The following is a 24,683-nucleotide window of genomic DNA, read 5'->3' as shown; positions in this document are numbered from 1 at the left end:
CGTCTTTTTCTTTCACCTAACCACGGATTTTCTTGCATTGGTAAAAGGCAAATTTTCTGGTGTGGCGATTTATGAGTCTCTTTCCACTTTATCACATATGAATCTGCAGCCATTTTTAGGGCTCCCTAAACATGTTTATAAATGGTTGTATACCTTCTTCATCGACGTATGTGACAGTGAATTATCAAAATGAATTGGGCAACAATCAGTAGAACAAAACCTAATGCTATCCCTACTTTGTTTCGTGATCTTCGAGTTCTACTGGTTGACAATGATCTGGAATCTTTGATAGACATACAATTGGTTCTGCAGTGGCATTCCTACAAAGGTACATAAAGTTTGCATGCAATTCTTTATTATTTATTCATTATTCAAAGGAAATCATTCATGTCTATCCTACAGCTTCGAGGTCCCTAATCCTGATTTCAACCTCTTATGAAACGAAATTTGGTACGCAAACGAGCCGAAAATTCTTGACTCCTATGGGAGATTCAGCATTATAAAAATTGTGTTTTTCCTAACTGTTTCTGTGAACTTTTGTTACTTTGTTTTGTTTCCATTTGGTCCTCTGTATTTTCCGGTACGTTTTAAATATAAATTTAATGTAGATGTATGACTAGATCGAAGGTGTGATGCGTATTAGAAACAACAAATAAAACAGGAAAATGGAGAATAAACTGTATCATAGAGTCCAATTTTATTTCAAATACCTGTATAGAAGTTGTCTCTCGAGGCCGATCCAAACTCCCCACCTTCAAGAAGGTATCATAAAGTTTTTGTGGACTTATGTTGTTTTGTCAAATTCATAAACTGGATTAATGCGGTCTATACGTTATACATGTCGCCTAACACAATTGCAGGTTTACCAAATCGTTACAATGAGTCTCGAACCTTTAGATCAACCAATGAAACCAAAAAAAGCCCTATATAAAACTAGTTTTTCCTCATCTTGGTTTGTTGTTCCAGTTACAACCAATATATCGGCAGCAGTTGCCCTGTGTATTCTCCATGAAAGAAAAGATCGGTTTGATCTTGTCATTGCTGATACTGACATGCCAGATATGAACTGCTTCGAGTTTGTTTCAAACGTGCAGCATATCAAGAACATTCCGATTATTTGTAAGATATGTGTATTGGCTTCCTCACAGGATGGTGTGTTTTCTCATCATTGCAAACAACTTTCATACTTATATTTATGATCATTCCATTTAGTGATGTCTTCGGATCCAAAGAAGGATATGGTGACAAAAGCGATTGCTAAGGGGGTGTGCTTTGTTCTTAGGAAACCAGTTTCTTCGGAGGGACTCAAGAATGTATGGCAACATGTGTACTTGTACAAAAAAAGGCTTCAAAATATAAGAAACAAAAATGAGAACATCAATAGTACAAATGCTGATTTACTAGAAATACGATGCCAAGTTTCTAATCTAAGTAAGGAGAACAAAAGAGTTGAGATTGCGAGGAGAAGCACCCTGATCGAACCGAAGAGCAAACAGGTTCGAGAAAGTGATCATATTCACAATGATATCGAGAAAATGCCTCTGTTAAAGGAAAATGACAAACAAGAACTCAAAAGAAAAAGAACAAGTGAGGCTACCAGCATTTCAGATAAAGAAACTTCAAGCAAAGTAAAGCCTTTTGAAGGTAAAGGAAAGGAAATAAAAACCGAAGAAGGAACCCTTGAAGAGAATTATAATTTGCGGAGATATCCAGATCTTCGACTCAAGTTCGAGGAAGTTATCAATACACCAGACAAGAAAGGTATGTGTTTTAACTTGGGTTGTCTAAGTCTGAACATTTAGACGCTTCTCGAAACTGTGTTAAGATCATGGATTTACGCCTAACTCCACGTCAAAAGCTAACTCAAGGGAGGAGGATTGTCCAAATCCATGTATATAAGTCCTAAGTACTTAATCCAGCCGCCGTGGGACATTTAACAAACTTCACAATCATTTTATAACCGAATCAGCGAATCGCATCTCCCATTATAAATCTGTCTCACTCCTGTGTACACTTTTCAGGACTATGTATTGAGGCTGAAAGACTAGTACATATGACAAGAGCGCCAAAAATTGAGGAAGTAAACGACCAATTTGAAGGGAAACTAATTTCTTTTCAGACTCGAAGTGATGTTGGAAATGAAGCATCTAGAGTGGGAGAAAAATCAGCCAATTGCCACCCAGGCATCCCCTCCATTTCGGAAACTAAGCATAGTCGGCCTGATTCGCATAAACAGCTAGGTCAAAGCCTGGAAAAGGATGCAAACCATGAAGTTACGGATTCAGGCCAGGTCTACATGAAATTGACGAATGGCTTTCAAGAAACAAACATCAAAAAGGAGAAGAACCTTTCCGAAGATTATTCACCAGAGCAGTTCAAGCTTCCGCTAGTACCGACTGGAAAGAAAAAGAAGCCGAATCAGCCCCAGTCGACCAGTGACATGGCAGTAGAAGTGGTCCAGATAAAGAAAGAAAATGTGAAGTTCAATGTTGAACCCACTGCAAGTGATCGTATAGGCAGTTATTCAGGAGGGAACAGCCCTCCAATGGAGAAAGAGTTGAAACTGTGATAAGCAAAATTCTTTTTTAGAAATTTTCACATCCAAATGAAACGACATGGATTTTTGGCTATTCGAACAATTTTCCCAATACGCTTTAATGGATGAGTTGATTTCTTATTCCCGAAAACAACACAATCAAATGCAACAAAAACTTGGGCTTTCTCATTAAAAAAACTCACTATCACACGAAGCCAAATTGAACAAAGAAAAGACTAATTACTGAACAATCTACATTCAAAAAAATCCCAACAAATAAGCAATCATCAGTTCAATACATACATTTCACAAAAGGCGAACATGAACGACATAAAACAGTGGAATCATAGCAAACATGAGAGTAATTCGAAATCACCAGAAGAACACGTACGGCGTATAGAGAGTGTTGGCGATTAAAATTATATTTGTCAAGAAAGATATAACACACTGTTTGGAAGCATGAATCCGGTGGGACTGTTTGCTTTCATGGGATTTAAAAAACAGTGGATTTTGAGGAATTCCAACGGAACTCCTTCAGTCAAAACTCAATTCAACCCGCATATCCAACAATCAGTGGACTCAAAAAATATTGGATTAGGATTTGAGTTTTTTGGGTTTGGGTCGAATCGGTTGACCCGAAAGCTAACCGAAAAAATCAATCGGGTTTGAGTTGGGTTCGGATCAACCCGGGCTAACTTGAGATGACCCGAAATTTTTTTTAATTATTATTTTTATATAAATTAAGAAAGATTTGCTACATTTTTAAACATTATATGTTTGAAAACAAAAATTGTATATTGATATAATAGATTTTTGTCATTTAATGTTTATTTTGTATAATTTTTATTTTTTTAAATAATTTTTTATTTTTTGTAGTGAGTATATTTTAAATTTTCTAAAACTAGACTTTCAAATTTAAATTATATATAATCTTAGATTTTGTTATTATGTGATTAAATTAAATATTACTATTATTATTGTGTGTTTAGATTTTTGATTTAATTATTTTGTTAAAAAAATAAAAAAAAATCGGGTTGGTTCGGGTCAGTCGGGTTAGCCGGGATCGAGTTGGCTATTTTTGGGTGGGTTCGGGTTTGGGTTGAGCAATTCATCCGAATTGACACCCCTACTTCAGGCTACATTTCTGTTTTATGGTTAACTATTTTTTATCGAGAGAATATTTGGCTGAGTTTAAGATCATAAAAATTTTTTCAAACAGCTTAAAAAGAAGAGTTGATCCTGAAGGGGTTTGACAACTTTTAAGTTGTTTTTTAAAAAATAATTGTGATCTTAAAGGGTGTTTGGCTAAACTTATTAAAAATAACTTATAAGTTCTAGGAGCTTATAAGTTGATTTGGAAGCTTATAAGCTGTCATGTCTTATTTTAAAAATAAGTTGTTAAAGTGTTTGGATGAATTTATTTTAAACAACTTAGTCTGCGTTTGGCACAAGTATTATTAATCTCAGTATAACTTATCTTATCCAATTTTACGTTCTTCTTGACATATTATTTATCCAATCTTAATTATTTATTTTATATCAATCAAATTATTAATTAATTATCTTACATCAATCAAATCATTGAATTCAAATTACTATATTACCTCTTATAAATAATATTATTCATATTTTATTTAATGTTAAAAGGACAAAATGGTAATTTATCATTTTTATATAAAATTTAATCAATCAAATCAAAAAATATAATATATCAATCAAATCAAATACTGTATTAACTATCATTTCTTATTTATTATTTATTATGTTATATTACTTGTCTATATATTATCAATCATGTCACTCGAACCAAACCGAGCCTTAAAGATGTTGATGCGTTTGGTATTATAAGATCTTTTTATTGTTGAAATTATCAAAAAGGGTAACATACTATAAAAATAATTTAAATAGTAACATAGATTTAAAAATAGTTTTAAATTTATTATAAATATTAAACATATATTAAAAAAAATAAAACTATTTTTAATTTTAATTTAAAAAAAAATTTGATAAGTTATGTATAAAAAATGGACAGAGGGCGTTGTGAGAATTTAATAAAATATATAAGGATAATATGGTGAAATAAAATATCAAAATAAGATCTTTTTTTAAAAAATTACCCTTCCCCTTATTTTTTTTAAAACCAGTTTATTTTGACAGCTTTTAAGTTGTTTGACAAAAAATTTGTCAAACAAACTTAAAGAGCTTATTTGACAAAAAATTTGTCAAACAAATTTAAAGAGCTTATAAGCACTGAAACATCTTATAAGCTGTTTTCAAGAGCTTATAAGCTCTCCCAAACACCTTCTTACTCTTTTTTTGAAAAAGATCTTATTTTAACATTTTATCTCTCCAAAATATCATTGTATATTTTCATAAATCTCTATCATATCTTCCACTCATTAAATATTAAATATTATTTTAAAAAATTCAAAATAACATAAATTTTTTCTAGACTAAAATATTTTTATTTTTTTATTATAGGTTTATTATAAAACTATTTTCGTATATGTATAAATCTAAACATTGTATTTATAACATTATATTCATTTTGATAATTTTGACAATAAAATGATCTTATAATACTAAACATATCAACACAACAAGAAAAACTCTCATCAACAACACTAAAACGACAACAGTTTTATCCCAAAACTGTTTTTTTTTTACCCTATAACAACATTTTTAATTAAAATTGTTGTCTTCTGGTGTTTTTATAATTTAAAAGACAACATTTTTTAAAAACTACTTGTCATTTAGCGGTATAAGACAACAGTTTTAAAAAAAATGTTGTTTGTGAGCGGATTTTCGAGGATACGACAACAGATTTTACAATAATTTTTTTAAAATTGTTTTCTTTTAATTCTTTATTATTATTTTAAATCAATTTACTATATACTTGTCGAAGAAAAGGCAAGGAAGAGAAAACTTTCCCCAAATCTGATTCTTGCCTCCTCAAAATTCAAACCCTCAATCCACGCTCTTTCCTCACAAAGAGATCTCAGTCAAGGAAGCTGAGAATTTAGGTCTGATCCAGATCGAGGTAGGAAACGAGAATAAATAAGAGGAGGTGAGAGAAGAGGTGGAGGAGGAGGAGGGGCGTGGCCGCAGAGATAAACGGACGAAAACTAAGAGGTTTTGCTACGAAAATTTATGGTGTACCTAGTTCTTTAATAATTGCTCGAATTAATCTGCAATTTTTTTCTTTTTATATGAAATGCTTGTTGTTGTTACCTCAATGCGTTAAGGACACAAGAATAATTCACAGGAAATATTACTATAAACAGTGGATCGAACCTTTCTTTTCCCTTTAAAAAAATGTCAATATATTGGACTTACGGATTAATTAAAAATAAGTAGCCGTAATTTTTTCATTAGGTTTTAAAATTTTGTACATGTGGCTGACAAGGCAAGAACTAAATTGGAAGAACTAAGTACCGCAGGTACTTGATGGTTTCAACCTCAAATATTTTCAAAAAAAATTTGAATTTTTTTTTGTGCTGCTATTTTCTGGTAAATAATTTTTTTCCCAGCACGTATACCAGGCTTGGTATCTGAGTTCGTAACTTAGTAGAGAATGTATCAAGTTCATTGTTTTTTTGAGTTCATTGTTGCTTGGAGTGCTTGTTTAGTCTTCTTGATGGTCTTAAAACTGCTGTAACTGCAATTCTTTATCTGGCACTCACCTATTGACGTTTTTGTAATAGTAATTGTGTTTAGTCTTCCCGTCAAAAAAAATTGTGTTTAGTCTGGACAGTTATATTAAAATTTTGATTTAGTAATTAAATAATCCAAAAAATTATGATCAATATATCAGTGGACTTCATGTTTGTTTCCTTATCTTTTCTCTACGTGAATGAGAAACAAACTTAGGATTCAATTATGGGTTTGTCCTCTTCATTCTTATCTGATAATCGCATGATGAAAATTACAATTTTTTTTGAGGGCATTGAACTCTGCTCGTTAAAGGCGGTCAATATTCAATACCTCCCACCTTTATCGATTTAAGTCTTCATCTCTTAAATGATTTAGTAATTTAAATAGGTAATAGAGCATGGTCAAATATTTTTATTTTATTTTTTTATATATTCATACATAATTCTCGTTATGTATAAACCGCATAATCCTTACAATAATTAGATGTTTTTCTTCATACTGTCAAGTTTCTTTTCAATTGAAAACGTTTAACCCGTTTTCATCATTTATGTCTATTTTCCTCTGCTTCTCTTGAACCCCTGAGGGAAAAATTTGGCTACCAAAGAAGTTGAAGAAAACTTGGATTCTTGTACCATAGTTTAACACTTTCAATTGTTCAGAGGTTAAACTTGAGGGGAGTGCGAGGAATGGAATCTGATTTGATTAAAATTATGAAATCCATAAAGCAATAATATTACACTTGCAAAATGGATTTTGGAGATCAGATTTAATCCTCAGTCTTATGTTTGAGACACATGATGTTTCTAAGATCAGGAAATACAGTATTTTCAGCTTAGAAATCCATTTCATCTCAATCCAAAATGTTATAATTTTATCATCAAGTTCTTGAAAATTTGTTTGTTCATCAGTAACACAAACGCCCACTACCCATTTCCCTTACATTTGCAGGCGCTGTTCTATTTTCTTGCTTCCCAATCTCTGTATTTATACCATACATACTGTTCAGATTTCAAATCAGAAGAAATTACTCAACATGGTGGGGTCTCTATCTCTTCTCTCCATCTCCCTAATTTTTTATTTATTTATTATTTTTCAATGCACTGTGTATCAACTTACTTCATGTATGGAGAATTGATGTTTTCTTTCTTTCTTTTTTGGTTTTTTTTTAATTTTGTTTTGATTGGTTCTTGAATTTTAATTCTTGCAGCTGGATACTTGGGAAGTTCCTCGGTGGATTTTGGCCCTTTTGTCCCATTTGCATGGATTTTACTTCACTTTCTTCAACAACATTGCCTAAATCCAATGTCAGTACTAGCTACTAAATCTCTGCATGCATGCATGGGTTTTTTTGTTTGTTTAGTTATTTAATTTTTTCCTTCTTAATTCTCTTTTATTTGCAGAAGAAGAGAAAAGGGTCAGGGGATGAACCAGGTATGAATCTGGGTCGTCCTTCCGGGGCTCCTAGACTCCGACTGGGAGCCAGAGGAGCAGCAAGAAGGCCAAGTCGACTAATCCTACTCACTTTGTTGCCTGCACTTCACCATATTTGAGTTTTCTGGTTGTCTTTTGTATTTTTGAATTTGATTACATGTACAGAATTGTAGATTTAGATGTGTTTGAATTGTTCAGATTACGAGGTATGTGTATCACAACGTTGCAAGAAGAATAGATGCTTGCTGTTGGGGTCTCAAAGTACAAAGTAGTCGTAGATTGATTGATTCAGCTGAGAGGCTTGATTGAAACTCTTGAGAGGTGCACACTTGTTCTGATTTTCATTTTCCATTTCATGTAATTGTCGCATAATATATGCTTCCGCTGGTTCACTTAGTTCTTACAAAAGTGACTTTGTTTCGTTATTAACTAGTTCACTTTGCGATATTGATGAGAGGAACCTGGATGTGAGAATTCTTGTTTCTATGTCTTTTTCACATTCTTGTAATTGCTTCTTTTCCTTTGAGAAATCAAATGTTGTTTTCTCACCAATGTCTTATATTCGAGATTGTAAATACAACTAATTAGAAAAAATGTTGTGATGCATTCGAGCTACAGCTATGGCGAATGATATATTGTTGATCACAAATGCTGAATGAGTTGAATAAATCCTCCTAAAGTGCCCTCTTTCTCCTCCCCTTTACATTTGCTGGTTTTTTATTTTCTTTTTCCTCATGACAAGTGGGATACATTAGTCTTAAGTTTGATTCATTTTTAAATTGGACCACGATTGTGTTAACTACAATTTTTTAAGGTTGGTTTTTTCTTATAATCTACGTGTGATATTGATGCCTCTCATGTAATTTTTATTCTTGAAGGAAATCACTCTAACAATACACCTTTCTGATATGGAATATATTCATCTTGTATCATATCTCTTTTTAAATTATCACCGTCTGCAGGCACTGATAATTTTCTTCTTGTTTCTGATTCTTTTTATGTTTGCTTTTGTTTTCGTAATTTGGATATAATTTCTAATGTATTTCGGGCATCATAGAGAGTAAATTATGAAGAATGGGTAATTTATGGATGTAATTGTTGATCACGCAATCACAGTTCTATGAAGTTTAAAAAAGAAACATTTTATTCATATTAGTGGCATCTTGGTCTTTTCATATTTGAATTGTGTTTATGGTTTTGTTTCTTATTAATAATTTACAGTTTGGAGATGCAAATTAAAGAAAAATAGATTGTTGCGGCTTTTATGAAAGTCTCGAGTGAAGAAAATGTGTTGTGAAATCAACAGTATTTCGGGATGTTAACATGTGCTGAAGGGAGGATTTCAAGTTTATCAAGATAAATGCATAGTTTTTTTTTCATGGTGTTCATTGCGTTAGAATTCAATTGTTTTTTATATTTGAATTATTTATAATACGACAAGATTGTAAATTAATTTTTTTTTTTCAAAATTTTGAATTTTGAGTGATTTATAACACTAAAAATTTATGTATTAAATTTTCTTTTTTTTTGTTTTTTATTTGAAAAAAGACAACATTTTTTTTCATTTGTGGTAAGAGATTAAAACTGTTGTTGAAGACTATGTTTTAAAAAGTCACGCTCAAAGACAACAGTTAAAAACTGTTGTCTTTGAAGGAAAAGACAACAATTTTACAACAGCGTAAAATTGTTGTTTTTTTCTCAATTTAACTGTTGTCTTTGAGCGTGGCTTTTAACAACATGGCCTTCAACAACAGTTTTAAAACTCCTACGACAACTGAAAAAAAATGTTGTTTTTAGGAGTTTTTCTTGTAGTGCAACATCTTTAAGTTATTTAAAATAAGTTTACTCAAACACTTAAACAACTTATTTTAAAATAAATCCTAATAGCTTATAAGCTCATAAAACATCTTTTAAGCTCTCGGAACTTATAAGCTCTTTTTAATAATATATAACACCTTCCTAATTAAAACTTTATTAAATAAGTGCAAAATCGGAAATACCTTATAAAATTTACTTTCTCAAATACTTTCTTAATCTGTGTGAAAACACACACTTACCTAACACAATGGGACAGATGAAGTATATATATAATTGTTTCTACCAAACCCCTATGTGAAAATATATTTTACTTGTGAAATTTTAACAAGTACTTCACCCTTAACATTTTGTAATAGTTTCATATTTAACTCTCGTCATATTGTGTTATTGAGTACGCGTTGTTACGACACCTAAACAACAATTGTTTTGACTATATGATGTCTATGTTACGAAAATGTCATTTTATTATTGTAGTGTTTGTCATATTTATTCAAATATATGTACTTGTGAAGAAAAATTGTGTATTTTGATGTAGGTGATGTATTTGAGTAGATATGAAAATTATTATAATAGTAATAATAGAAGGATATTTTCGTATCATGGTCATAATATTGTCAAAAAATGGTTACTCAAGCGTAAAAACAGCGCGTGTTCAACAACTCGCTATGATAAAGGTAAAACGTGCAACTATTAGAAAAAGATTAAGGGTTGGGATGTCCATTAAAATTTCACATGTAAGAAGTGTGTTTTTAATATTGCACGGGAGGTTGGTGCAAAAAAACTCTTTTATTTTATTGGTTCAAATCTCGTCATAATGTATTTGATCCTTCGAAAAATTGGATTTGGATTTGAATTTAGAATTGGATTTTAAAATCGATTTGAAATTTCATTTGGTGTTTTTTTAAATTTTAAAAATGATATTTAGAAATCCATTTCTTGTTTGGAAATTTTAAAATTTTACTAAGCTACCATTTAGAAATAATTTTCAAAACCAAATAACCCAAAGAAATGTAGAATTAATAGTGCCTTTCCATTATTTGTGTACGTAAATTCAAAAGTTAACTGGTATTTAAGTACTTGATCATAATGCACATAAAATAAAAAAATTCATCGAACAAATTCAAAATATGAAAATTTACTCCAATTCAACCAACGACATCGAGTATGATGTGGAATCCCCAATAAAAAATCAGTCATAGTTGGATTTGACACAAGAAAACCACTTGCTCCAAAAATGAAATCTTCATCTACTCCATTGAGTTTTGTTAGTTCAGTGTATACATCTTCACAACGGCGCTTGCTTTGTTCGTTGGCATATATCGCCTTGGCCATTTTGTGAGATTGTGTTATTCAAAGTATCAAATCTCTCATTCATTTCATCAAATTTTGACATGTTTTTATTTCCCACTTCAGAAATATTATTTGTGGACGATGAATGAGGAATAGAGGTTGGCTAAAAGTTCTCCTCTTCAAAATCATCCAAAATTTCTAAATATATATGCTTATTGGCTATCAATTGAACAATCAATGTCTTCTATCCTTGAAGATTCTCCACCGCTCGGCTCTTTTCCTTCTCTTGCCCAACGACGTGTCTTCTCCTTTCCAGTTTATGCTCCTTTTCTAGTAGCTCTATTCTTTTCAAATATTTCTCGAAGCACGGAAAAATAAAGAATTCGGACAAGTTTAGCATCATGATATATCTAATTACATTATATTTATTAAGAAGATAACAACTGAAAAAGATACAAACAATCGAACATGAACAAAATAACAATACATACCTTGATTAATACGTCCCAAACCTCATCTGGTGCTTAAATTTGTTTTGTTATATCATTCAGTAAAATCCACTACCGCGTTTGAAAACTTCCAAAGCAATAATCATATTTCTTTTCAAAGCTTTCAATCTATTTTGCACGTTATATTTATTTAATTTCATAGTAAATTGGAGTTAATAGATTTGAATTTTGATAGCAGCATTGTAAGCATCTTGAAAAACAATTATGTATGGTTTTGTCCTTGATTCTTTTGATCTAGTAAAAAAATCAAGCAAAAACTCATCCATATGTTAATTCCAAATTTTGTAGTGGACAACTTCAACAACTCGAGCATGGGTACCTGATCGAGCTTTACTTGCACTATGAATCTCAGAAAATAATTGTATCTCGCAAGCTCGAGATAATCGCAAGTGCACGATGCAAATTATAATATAATATGTAAATATGAGTATCGTCCACAGGGACTAGTGCATAATTTCTACCTAAATACTAATCCTTATTTCACTTTTATGAAAAATGAGTATTGTTTTTATTAACTACTTAATGACAAGAGAATTAATAAACTCAGAAATAAATAAAAATCTAGAATTGAATCAATCTTAGTGAATTAAATTCAAATGATGGAGATAATGTTGAGATTGTATGGTCACCTTCCCCTAGTCGACTCTGAAAATTGCTTTCAACAACCAATTCACGTTTTTGACAAGATTCCCTAATTCATTAGCATACTCTTTCAAGTTATGCTAAACTAATTTGATGCTATGAAATAATCAAATGTCTTCAATTATTTATCATAGATGATTGCATTCACAACTTGTGGAATCCCTTAGCTTTCGACCTACTGGACTATCATTATCAACATGTACCCAATTTCATATGTCTATGTAAATTGTAGATCCATGAATCATGCTATTTGTTCCTATCATGAAATTTTTTTTCGAAATAAAACATGATATAGAAATATTGAGAGAGTTAGCTACGCTCCAACAATGCAAAACAAATCAATAGCATAATTAAACATTCATTATAAGTCAAAAACCAATATTCGTGAGTCGACAACTGGGGTCGGATCCCCTAAATCTCAACACAAGAGGTTTAGCTACAAATAAAACTCATAACTAACATCAAAATGTTTTTTTCCAAACAAAAATAACAGAAAAGAATTTTAGAAGAAGAGGAGAAATTGCTTCACGATTGTTCTTCACTCATCCCGCTCCGTTTCTCCAGTTTCTGATACTTCAGCCGCCAAGAGATGTGCCAAAAAGATCCCCTAAATCTAAAAATCAATCCCTATTTATCTCCAAGAGTCCTTGCTTTGCAATTTTCCTTTTTTTACTCAACGACCTGCGCCATGGCCTAAGAATGTCCCGCTATGGCGCGAAAAGTTCTGCCTACATTCTTCACTTTTTCCCAGTTCACGCTATGGCGCAGGAAACATCACGCCATAGCGTGAAAAGTTCTGTCCTCTTTTTTTCATAATTCCCAGTTCACGCTATGGCGCAGGAAACATCACGCCATAGCGTGAAAAGTTCTGTTCTCTTTTTTTCATAATTCACGGTTTACGCCATGGCGCAGGATATGGCAGGCTATAGCGTGAAAATCTCTGCCTCTAACTTTAACACAGCACTTTTCGAGCTCCGTCTTCCGTCTTTTTCCTACAAAACAACTTAAACGCATGAGTGCATACTATAAAGCTTGAAAACTCGAATTTTAAACGGAAACACGAAACAAACCACAAATCACATGGTCAATGGAACCCAAAATAATCTAACTTAGCATGCATTTTTGGGTTCTATCAACCCCCTCATACTAGCCTTTTGCTCGCCCCGAGCAAAATAGGTTAAAGCCAAAACACAAACTTGCAGTTCAAAAATACATAATTGTTTTCCGAAAAGCCTCAGAGAGTGACAGCGAACATTTTCTTTTTCTTTTCAAATTAAACTCAAGCAATGCATCCCTACAAAGTTCTCACATTACACCCTTGAGAGAGAAGTAGACGTGTGTGTGTGATATTGATCCTAATTCGTGCTAATCCAGTTGCCCCAGATGTCTAAAGTGACATGTCAACACAAGTATAGTTTCCACACGCATCTCTTCAACCGTCACTGACTGAACACAAGTGATTATTTGGCTTGGGGTATGGGATATAAAAGATTGGAAGAATATGCACAATGAAGAGGGTACAACATCCATTATTTAACACAATCAGATTTTTCATCCGATATCCTCTACACCTTACATTCCCACCTTTTTGCCTCGAATTCAATTCCGAATTCATTAATTTCATTAGGCCGCCCCTCACCTTACTTTCTCCATCCTCTATTTCTTTTTGCAAGAAACCATCACTGTACTTCATCGGATATAGATTTGGTTTTGGACAGGAGTAAAAGAGAAAATAGCCAAAGACATTTATCAAATGGAGTTTAATGATTATGCAGGGTACACTCCATTATTTTTCAACTAAGCTAACCAAGAAACTCAAGGATGGCTCTTTTTTATATTTTTTTTTCATGAAAGACTCAGGAGTTTAAACGGCTTCAACACATTTATTTGGCAATATCAGTCAGCTAAGTTCCGAGAATGCATGCTTGATTTCTGCAAGTATCTAATGTCACAAGAGCTTCTCCAGTTTAACAGTTCATCACACTCCACACACTTCATTATTCACAACAATTCGTGCAAAAGGAGGTGCACTCTCTACTCATGGGTTTCATGATTCAAAATTTCAAGGATGCTAGTCTGTCAATTACCAACACTTTCAAAATAAATTCGCATCAACCCAACATCATCACTGGCTTCTCTTTTTTTTTCTCAACTAAACACAAAACAAACTAAGCAACAGAGACAACTAAACAAAATGAACTAAACGCAGAAAAATAAACAACACAAACAACTAACACAAATGCACGATGAGTCCCCCTCATACTAAGATTCTGCAGTGTCCTCACTGCGACTGAACTAAAACACAAGAACGAGAAACCAAAAAATAAAAACAGAAAGAAAATAAAAGCAAAACTCCCCTGGCGGTGGATCAATCCTCCTCCTCTTCTTCGTGTTCTGGTGGTGGGACGCCTTCTTCCTCAGTGTGTGGTGCTCCCAATGCAGATGGGTGAGCAAATGGCGGCGGGTACGGTGGTGGATGCGGGTACCGTGAAGCATCAAAACCAAAGTGGGTGACAATGTCACGCGTCATAGACTCAGTGGATATCATATACTGGGAATTGACCCGATCATATTCATTCTGATATTCCTGATATGCATCCTGACGTGCAATCCATGCACAAATATCATCCACCTTCTCATTGTTCGTCTTCTTCTTCGGAGGTTAAGGTGGCTCGGAACTGGAGCTCGCTCCAGTTCTAAGCTTGGTTCGATTGTCCTTCATCCCCTCATATATCTTCTCGTCGATGGCCTATAGCAGTTGGATCCATTCATCATCCACACCCGTCTCAACATTGGCCAAAGCGCACAACTCTGTAATGATAGTCGGGAAAAATAGCTTCGATTTTGGGTTGTTGGCGCATTGTAGAATCTGGCTTGAGATAATGCGGCCAACATTGATTGGAATTCCCTTCATAATTGCGAACAACAGAACTGCCCGGTCCATATGAACTTCGCTAACATGGGACACGGGCATCAACCGGCGAACCAAAAAAACATACCACAATGACGGCTTAATCTTAAGATACATGGCCTTAAAATTCAAAAATTTGACGGGATCACTCCACATTACCCCATCATGAGCTAAATCCCGCATAATCGCCATATAATCCGGTTCCGCACAAAGTACGTCATACTCAATCGTATCAACTGAGGGCAATCCAAACAACTCGTTAATCTTTGCCTCTCCATAATTCACCCACTTTCCTCTCACAAACACCGTTCGTTCCTTGCCCTCTTTAGCATTGGCATAGAACTCCCGCACCAATGGTATAACTCCCGCTTTTGGTTGAGCACAAAACAAGTTCCAGTTTCTATCTTGTATGATATCATGAATATAACACCCTATCCCAGAATTTGTAGACAAATGAAAGCCCCTCTCGGGCCATAGATTACGATTAATCTTAGAATGATCATACCGGTTCTTGGCCTCTTGGGAAACAAACTTACCCGCGATAACTGATGAAGAAGATGATGAAGAACCCCCAACCTTAGCTCTTTTTGGTCCCATGAAGAAATTGAAGCTTGGAGTCTCGAAATTTGACCTTCCGCACCGTTCTAGACTTCTAGGAGTGAGACGAGGTGTTAGGGAATGACGCTTGGAGCTTCCTCACCGATCGAAACCTGAGAATTTGAGAGATTTGGGCGTGAATTGACGGATTTTTAAGATGGGGAGGGGCTTAGGGTTCGAACAAAAGGGAGAAATTAAGAGAGGGGTGAGTGAAAAATGAAAAGGGGGTCTGCGTTTTTTAATCCGCAGATCTGTCGCGCCGCGGCGTGACGAAGTTCACGCTATAGCGTGACTTAAAAAAAATAGAATCCCGAACTTTTCACGCTATAGCGCAGGAAACATCACGCTATAGCGTGAATGAAAAAAACTCAAACCAGTGAAATTCACGCCCTGGCGGATGAAGTATCCCGCCTAGGCGTGCTCCGGGCCCTTCAAATTTTTTTTTTTTCAAAATAAAAAAAAAACGACATGAAACGGTAATAAAAGGTTCAACTGAAATAACAAACAGGGGATGAAGAGATAGTTATCAATTTATAGTCTAGAGCTTGACTTTCTCAGAATTAGATTTATGCGGTCTCTGACTGGAACACAGTTGTTCCAACTTTCGGCTCAAAGTGCTCGCCCATGTAGTGCTTCAGGCGTTGAGCATTGACAGTGAACTTCTTCTCTTTGGAGTCGGTCAGCATAATTGCTCCGGAAGGGTAGGTTTTTTTAATGACAAATGGTCCAGACCATCGCGATTTTAGCTTGCCTGGAAACAACCTCAACCTTGAGTTAAAAAGCAACACCGCGTCTCCCTCTTTGAATTCTCTTTGCATGATGCGCTTGTCATGACTTCTTTTCGTGCGTTCTTTATAGGATAGCGCCAGATCATATGCTTTATCACGGAATTCTTCCATGGGCCAACTCTAATAGTCTTTTTTCACCTGCAGCTTTGCCGCTGTTTTTGTCGGTCCAAAGTGACCGCCAACCTCTCGATCGTGGCAGTGGCTCAAGATTGGTTGCATCTCTTCTTCTGGCACACATCGCCGTATCATGGAATCTGCACAGATCTTAAACAAAAATGGTTCCTCCCAAAAATAATATTTCACATCAGATAAAAATTTCTTTCGTTGGTGAAATGTCAAATTTGGTGGAAGTGTGCCTGTCACCAGATAATTATCAAAATTCGCATACCATGGGCAATCTTTTAATGAAAACAATTGTTCATCCGGAAACCAATCATCAATATCACCATTTTTTTCCCCCGTGTCCTCACTGACACACTCAAGCCTAGAAAGGTGATCCGCCACTACGTTCTCTACCCCCTTCTTATCTTTTATTTCCAGATCAAATTCTTACAACAGTAATATCCACCTAATCAATCTAGTCTTAGCATCCTTTTTGGCAAGTAAATATTTCAGTGCCGAGTGATCGATGTACACAACAACTTTAGATAAAACAAGGTAGTAGTGAAACTTATCAAACGCGAATACTATAGCGAGTAATTCTTTTTCAGTTGTTGCATAATTCAATTGAGCTTCATCTAAAGTCTTACTCGCATAGTATATATAGTATGGAATACCTTGTTTTTCCTCTGACCCAAAACAGCACCTACCGCCGTATCACTAGCATCGCACATTATCTCGAATGGAAGATCCCAATCAGGAGCTACCAACACAGGAACTGTCACCAGTCGCTCCTTCAAGATCTCAAATGCCTGCACACAATTATAATTAAAGTCAAACGGTACATCTTTCATTAGTAAAGAGGATAGGGGCTTAGCAATTTTAGAAAAATCCTTGATAAAACGCCGGTAGAAACTAGCGTGCCCTAAGAAACTTCTCACTCCCTTAATAGATGTTGGTGGAGGTAGATTTTTTATAACTTCCACTTTTGCTTTATCCACCTCCATTCCCTGTTCAGAAATTTTGTGCCCAAGCACAATGCCTTCCTGTACCATAAAATGACACTTTTCCCAATTCAAAACCAAGTTAGTTTCCTCATATCGTAATAGCACCAAATGCAAATTTTTCAGACAATCATCAAAATAAGATCCAAAAATAGAAAAGTCATCCATAAATATCTCTAGGAAATTCTCTGTCATGTCATGAAAAATAGCAGTCATACATCTTTGAAAAGTGGCAGGTGCATTACACAATCCAAACGGCATCCGCCTATACGCAAAGGTACCATAAGGTCAAGTGAAAGTTGTTTTCTCTTGGTCCTCTGGTGCAATCATGATTTGATTATATCCCGAATACCCATCTAGAAAGAAATAAAATTCATGACCCGACAATCGCTCAAGCATTTGATCAATGAAGGGGAGGGGAAAATGGTCCTTACGGGTGGCGTCATTCAACTTCCTATAATCAATGCACACACGCCAACCCATAACCGTTCTAGTGGGTATCAACTCATTTTTGTCATTTTTTATCACAGTTATACCACCTTTCTTAGGAACACACTGTATAGGACTCACCCATGCGCTGTCAGAAATAGGATAGATGATACCTGCGTCCAAGAGTTTAATGGTTTCAGCTTTTACTACCTCTTGCATTTTCGGGTTCAGCCTCCGCTGAGGTTGAACCACAGAAGAGTACTTATCCTCCATCAAAATTTTGTGCATGCAAATCGATGGATTGATTCCCTTAATGTCAGCCACTTTCCATGCGAAGGCTCTCTTATGCTCCTTTAAGATGTGTACCAACTTTTCCTCCATCACACCTGTAAGACAAGAAGAAATAATAACAGGTAAATTATTATCATCACCCAAATAAACATATTTTAGATGTGAAGGTAAAAGTTTGAGTTCTAGAGTAGGTGGTGCATCTATGCTTGGTTGTTGAAGGACTAAATCCTGCCTATCTCCCAATTTTTCGAGTCTGAATCGCACTTGCTTCTTCAATTGAGGATTAGCAGTAAAATATGCAATGATATTTTTCCTCTCTTCATCAAAGTCATCCTCACATCCATCATTTATAAGTGCAACTTCTAAAGGGTCTTTTAACTCATCCTGCACAAAATTATGAACAAGTGAATCTAATGCATCAATTCTAAAACAATCATTATTGTGCAGTGTGTGCTGTAGTGAATTAAAAACATCAAAAGTGATTTCCTCCTCTCCTACTCTCAATAACAACTTCCCTTTTTGCACGTCAATTAGGGCTTTTCCAATCGCCAAAAAAGGTCTGCCCAAGATCAATGGCATATCCAGGTCCTCCTCCATGTCAAGCACCACAAAATCTACTGGGAAAATAAATTTGTCCACTTTAACCAGCACATCTTCAATTATTCCTCGTGGATACTTTATGGATCTATCTGCCAGTTGCAGAGAAACTCTTGTAGGCTTTGGTTCTCCCATTCCAAGCTTCCTAAACACAGAAAATAGCATCAAGTTAATGCTGGCACCCAAATCACAAAGAGCCTTATGAAAAACCACATCACCAATCATGCAAGGGATAGAAAAACTCCCTGGATCTTTCAACTTCGGTGGAATTTTGTTTTGCACTAATGCAGAACAATTCTCAGTTAAGTTGACCATGGCATGCTCCTCTATTTTTCTCTTGCTTGCTAAGATTTCCTTCAAAAATTTTGCATAACTAGGAATTTGCAACAATGCATCAGCAAAAGGTATATTAATATGTAAATTCTTAAACACCTCAAGAAATTTTGAAAATTGCGAATCAAGTTTTGCTTTCTTCAGTGCTGCAGGAAACGGAGGTGGAATAACAATATTAGATTTTGATGTGGGTGATTGTGTAGAGTCAGATGACTTACCTGTAGATGGCTCTTTCTCACCCTCCTTCTTTTTCTCTTCATGCTCCAACTCCTTGGTTTCCAGTTTCTTCCCACTTCGCAACTCTACGGCCTTTACTTGCTCCTTTGGATTAGTCTCAGTGTCACTTGGCAAAGTTCCTGGCTCTCGATTTGACATCCTCTTTGCCAACTGCCCTATTTGATTTTCCAAACTTCTTATAGTTGCGTCTTGGTTCTGCATTCGAGTCTCAGTGGATGATATAAAATTTTGCATCATTTTCTCTAAACTGGACTTCTCATCTTGAGGTTGCTTCACAGGATTTTGATTCTGATATGTCCTAGACTGATTGTTGTGACCACCCCAAGAAAAATTCGGATGTTTCCTCCACCCCGGATTATATGTATTTGAATACGGGTCAAACCTGGGCCGATTTTGGCTTCCCACGTGATTCACTGGTGCCTCATCCTGCACATAAAAAGGATTACCATCTTGACAATCTTTAGTGAAATGCTCACCTTGGCACCTATCGCAGAACACCTCCTGAATACGAATCGCAGAATTTCCTAGGCTCAATCCATCAATCTTCTTATTCATAGCCTCCAGTTGTGCTGTCATCGAAGTGAATGCGTCCACTTGATGAATTCCTGCTGATTTTCGCATCATGCTCCTCTCAGATTGAGGTTGATAGCTACTAGAGGCCATTTCCTCAAATAGTTCATAACCATCTTCCGGCGATTTCCGCAAAAGATTCCTACCTGCAGCTGCATCCAACATAGTACGATTTGCAGATAGTAAACCATAATAGAAAGTTTGTACCACAAGCCAATCAGGCAACTGATGATGTGGGCATCGCCTTAGCATATCTTTGTAGCGCTCCCATGCTTCATACAACGACTCTTGTTCCCCTTGAGCAAACATAGTGATGTCGGTTCTTAGCTTCATGGACTTCGAGGGAGGAAAGTACTTAGTAAGGAACGCTTTAGCCAAATCTCCCCATGTTATGATAGAACCTGCAGGTAAACTATTCAACCACGATTTAGCTTTGTCTCTTAATGAAAAAGGAAATAAACGTAGACGAATAGCGTCATCAGAAACTCCCTGTTGTTTGAAAGTATCACAGATTTCCAAGAAGTTTTCAATATGAGCATTAGGATCATCAATGGTAGATCCACCGAATTGGACTGTGTTCTGGATCATCTGGATGATTGCCGGCTTTATCTCATACTGATTTGCTATCACTGTTGGTCTAACGATACTCGGTCGAACATCCTCAATATTGGGTATACCATATCCCATCATGGATCTATACACAGGTGGATTATTAGCTTCGCCATCACCGTTATTGATGCGTGGTAGTTCGTTTTCTGCCATCTCAGCTCGTTGTTGTCTTCGTCTCTTTCAAAAGGTTCTCTCAATTTCTGGATCAAAGGGTACAAGTTCTGAGCGCAAGGATGGTAGCATGCACCACTAGAAAATCCTGCAAAGGTAAAATGGATAATTCGTGAGAATATGAAGTGAAATTAAAGAAGATATCTAAGCAGAAAATTGTAAATCAAAAGTCCCCGGCAACGGCGCCAAAAACTTGATCGAGCTTTACTTGCACTATGAATCTCAGAAAATAATTGTATCTCACAAGCTCAAGATAATCGCAAGTGCATGATGCAAATTATAATATAATATGTGAATATGAGTATCGTCCACAGGAACTAGTGCATAATTTCTACCTAAATACTAATCCTTATTTCACTTTTACGAAAAATGAGTATTGTTTTTATTAACTACTTAATGACAAGAGAATTAATAAACTCAGAAATAAATAAAAATCTAGAATTGAATCAATCTTAGTGAATTAAATTCAAATGATGGAGATAATGTTGAGATTGTCAGGTCACCTTCCCCTAGTCGACTCTGAAAATTGCTTCCAACAACCAATTCACGTTTTTGACAAGATTCTCTAATTCATTAACATACTCTTTCAAGTTATGCTAAACTAATTCGATGCTATGAAATAATCAAATGTCTTCAATTATTTATCATAGATGATTGCATTCACAACTTGTGGAATCCCTTAACTTTCGACCTACTGGACTATCACTATCAACATGTACCCAATTTCATTGTCTATGTAAATTGTAGATCCATGAATCATGCTATTTGTTCCTATCATGAAATTTTCTTTCGAAATAAAACATGATATAGAAATATTGAGAGAGTTAGCTACGCTCCAACAATGCAAAACAAATCAATAGCATAATTAAACATTCATTAGAAGTCAAAAACCAATATTCGTGAGTCGACAACTGGGGTCGGATCCCCTAAATCTCAACACAAGAGGTTTAGCTACAAATAAAACTCATAACTAACATCAAAATGTTTTTTTCCAAACAAAAATAACAGAAAATAATTTTAGAAGAAGAGGAAAAATTGCTTCACGATTGTTCTTCACTCATCCCGCTCCATTTCTCCAGTTTCTGATACTTCAGCCGCCAAGAGATGTGCCAAAAAGATCCCCTAAATCTAAAAATCAATCCCTATTTATCTCCAAGAGTCCTTGCTTTGCAATTTTCCTTTTTTTACTCAACGACCTGCGCCATGGCCTAAGAATGTCACTCTATGGCGCGAAAAGTTCTGTCTCCATTCTTCACTTTTTCCCAGTTCACGTTATGGCGCAGGAAACATCACGCCATAGCGTGAAAAGTTCTGTCCTCTTTTTTTCATAATTCCCATTTCACGCTATGGCGCAGGAAACATCACGCCATAGCGAGAAAAGTTCTGTTCTCTTTTTTTCATAATTCGCGGTTTACGCCATGGCGCAGGATATGGCACGCTATACCGTGAAAATCTCTGCCTCCAGCTTTAACACAGCACTTTTCGAGCTCCGTCTTCCGTCTTTTTCCTACAAAACAACTTAAACGCATGAGTGCATACTATAAAGCTTGAAAACTCGAATTTTAAACGGAAACACGAAACAAACCACAAATCACATGGTCAATGGAACCCAAAATAATCTAACTTAGCATGCATTTTTGGGTTCTATCAGTACCCATTTTCTAAGGTGTAATAAACATTATAAAGCTCAAATCATATCAAAAAATAAAATATTAAAATATATAATGATAAGTGAATTAGTTTTTTATGTAAACTAATAAAGAATAAATAATCACAAAAATATAATAAAATAAAACAAGAAATTTTACATGGAAAACAAACAAGCTTAACACTATTAAATTAAACTAAATGACATCCAAAATATTCTAAGAAGGACCACATGCATTCCAACATTTCTTCTGCTATTTTATTTCTTGTCATCATTCCACGCATGATGTGACACCCAGGGTTGATAGGCGGGGAGTGATCGCCGGTGTCAAGAGGTTGCATGGACAATGAACGGCTACTGGCAGGCTTCTAGGCGAAGGAAGACATGAATGAACCGATCCCGTGCCGAAATGAGAGAGATTCTGAGACTGCGTAGGTATGAGACTGGACAGTTGAGAAGAACTTAAAAGATTTTATACATACTACTCATATCATGAAGGTGCGTCTTCTTTTTGGGAGCTCATCACATAAGAACTCCAAAGCTAAGTGTGCTTGAATTGGGGATATTATAGGATGGGTGACTCCCTGGGAAGTTTGGGTGCGTGTGAGTGAGGACATAAGCACGCTGAAAATACTAGTCTTGGTACAGTGGAGACAATCGTCAAATCTGGGAACTCATCTTCTTTTCGAGAGCTCATCACATAAGAACTCCAAAGTTAAGCGTGCTTGACTTGAGTCAATTATATGATAGAATTACAGTTGGTATCAGAGACGACCTCTCTTAGTACGGTATGGTTTGGGGATGAACTAGACGGAAGCTGGTGGGCATGTGATGTCCGGGTCTGATAATAGTACGGGGAATGATCACCGGTGCCAAGAGGTTGCACGGACAATGAGCGACTCCTGGCAGGCTTCTAGGCGAAGGGACTCATGAATGACCGATCCAATTCCGAAATGAGAGGGATTCTGAGACTGTGTAGGTATGGGACTGTACAGTTGATGAGGACTTAAAAGATTTGATAGGTATTACTCATATCACGAAGGTGCATCTTCTTTTCGGGAGCTCATCACATAAGAAATCCTAAGTTAAGCGTGCTTTTTTGGGGCAATTATAGAATGGGTGACCCCCTGGAAAGTTTCTCAGGGTGTGTGTGAGTGAGGACATAAGCACGCTGAAAAGACTCGTCTTGGTACAGTAGAGACAGTCGTCGAATCTGGGGCGTTACACCTGATAATTTCAGAGCTTCCTCGAGAAGCTGTATTTTCTTCATTCACACTATCTTCATTTTGTAAGTTCACTATCGACTTCAACAATTAATCTTTCATCGGGATCCACTCCTATGAGAAAATTATGAAAAATGCACCGTGTTAATATAATTTTTGAATATGTCTCTACATTATAGTTAGACATTTCTCAAATATGCATGTCTGTGACTAAGGCCCCGTTTGGTTTCAAAAGCTAGGCCAAAAAAGCACTTTTTTAAGTGCTTTTCATTTAATAAAGTGTTTGGTTGACCAAAAATGTGCTTAAATAAGCACTTTTTAAAGTCAAAATTAGAGCTTTTTCAAAAGCCAAAAATTATAGCTTAAAAAAGTGCTTTTTTAAAAAAATGTCTACCAAATCCAAACGGGGCCTAAATATATTTTTTTGGGATTCTAGTATATGATTACTATATTCTTTTAGATGATATCGACTTTCTCTAAAACGGGCGATAAAACCATCTTGCATAAATACAACATCGACAAGATAAAATTTACCTAAAAAAATTAATTGAGGAATATATATATATATAGAGTTATTTGCACGAAAAACCCCTGTGAAATATTGAAAATGCACATTTTTTCCCTGCAAAATTTTAATAGGCATCTTCAACCTAACCTTTTAAAAAATTAGCACACTCGCCCCTTTAGATGAGTGATTGTTGCACACGCGCCCCTCATGCAACTGAGAAAATATATTGATATTTTTTTGCACCAAATACCCATGTAAAATATTAAAAATACATATTTGACCCATGTGGAAATAATTTTTAAATCTATTCAACCCATAATACATAATTTTTATTAAAATCTAATTATAAAATATTTAGCAAACACTTTTTGTTTTATTAATTTTATTTTTAATTTTAAATTTATTATGATTATATAATTATTTTCTAAAAAATATTATTATTTTATCTTGTAATCATTATTTTATTAAACTTTCTTCTTGTTTCCAACTTTTCCATTAAACATGCATTCATAAACAATTATTTAAATAATTTCAAGTAGCAAAATATTGAACTAAATCGATAAGTTCAAACATATTGCTTTTTTGATTTAGGACTATATATTATTTAACCAAAATTTACATTTTTCGAGAATATTCATTGCACAATTTGTAATAAATAATAAAAAAATAACATGCTTATATAATTCAAAATCGAAAAAGTAACATTCATGAACTTATTATTTGGTTCAATAATTTGGTATTTTTAGATATTTAAATCCTTATTTATGAATCATGTTTAATGGAGAAAT

General features: G+C 34.9%; 1 protein-coding gene, 1 long non-coding RNA gene and 1 other non-coding gene across 4 annotated transcripts; all 3 read left to right on the top strand.

Annotated features, from left to right (window-relative positions):
- The first annotated feature begins 1,214 nt into the window (after positions 1-1,214).
- On the top strand, positions 1,215-2,569 carry LOC140883421 (uncharacterized). The gene is made up of 2 exons (XM_073289868.1): positions 1,215-1,761; positions 2,022-2,569. The coding sequence occupies exons 1-2, from the start codon at positions 1,215-1,217 to the stop codon at positions 2,567-2,569; spliced, it is 1,095 nt and encodes a 364-aa protein (XP_073145969.1).
- Positions 2,570-5,480: 2,911 nt separating this feature from the next.
- LOC140885163 (uncharacterized) lies at positions 5,481-8,991 on the top strand. 2 transcript variants are annotated; one of them, XR_012150826.1, is made up of 6 exons: positions 5,481-5,668; positions 7,139-7,226; positions 7,398-7,494; positions 7,591-7,748; positions 7,820-7,942; positions 8,843-8,991. It is a non-coding gene; the product is annotated as an uncharacterized lncRNA (long non-coding RNA). The 2 variants fall into 2 exon arrangements; XR_012150825.1 differs by having other exon boundaries at positions 7,591-7,942.
- A 10,968-nt stretch (positions 8,992-19,959) lies between these two features.
- On the top strand, positions 19,960-20,066 carry LOC140885691 (small nucleolar RNA R71). The gene has a single exon (XR_012151110.1). It is a non-coding gene; the product is annotated as a small nucleolar RNA R71 (small nucleolar RNA).
- Positions 20,067-24,683: the final 4,617 nt, after the last annotated feature.

Source organism: Henckelia pumila, chromosome 2 (genome assembly GCF_033568475.1).
Source record: "Henckelia pumila isolate YLH828 chromosome 2, ASM3356847v2, whole genome shotgun sequence".
Classification (NCBI taxonomy): Eukaryota; Viridiplantae; Streptophyta; class Magnoliopsida; order Lamiales; family Gesneriaceae; genus Henckelia; species Henckelia pumila.
The sequence above is the reverse complement of the archived record's forward strand: the minus strand, read 5'-3'. Positions and strand labels throughout refer to the sequence as shown.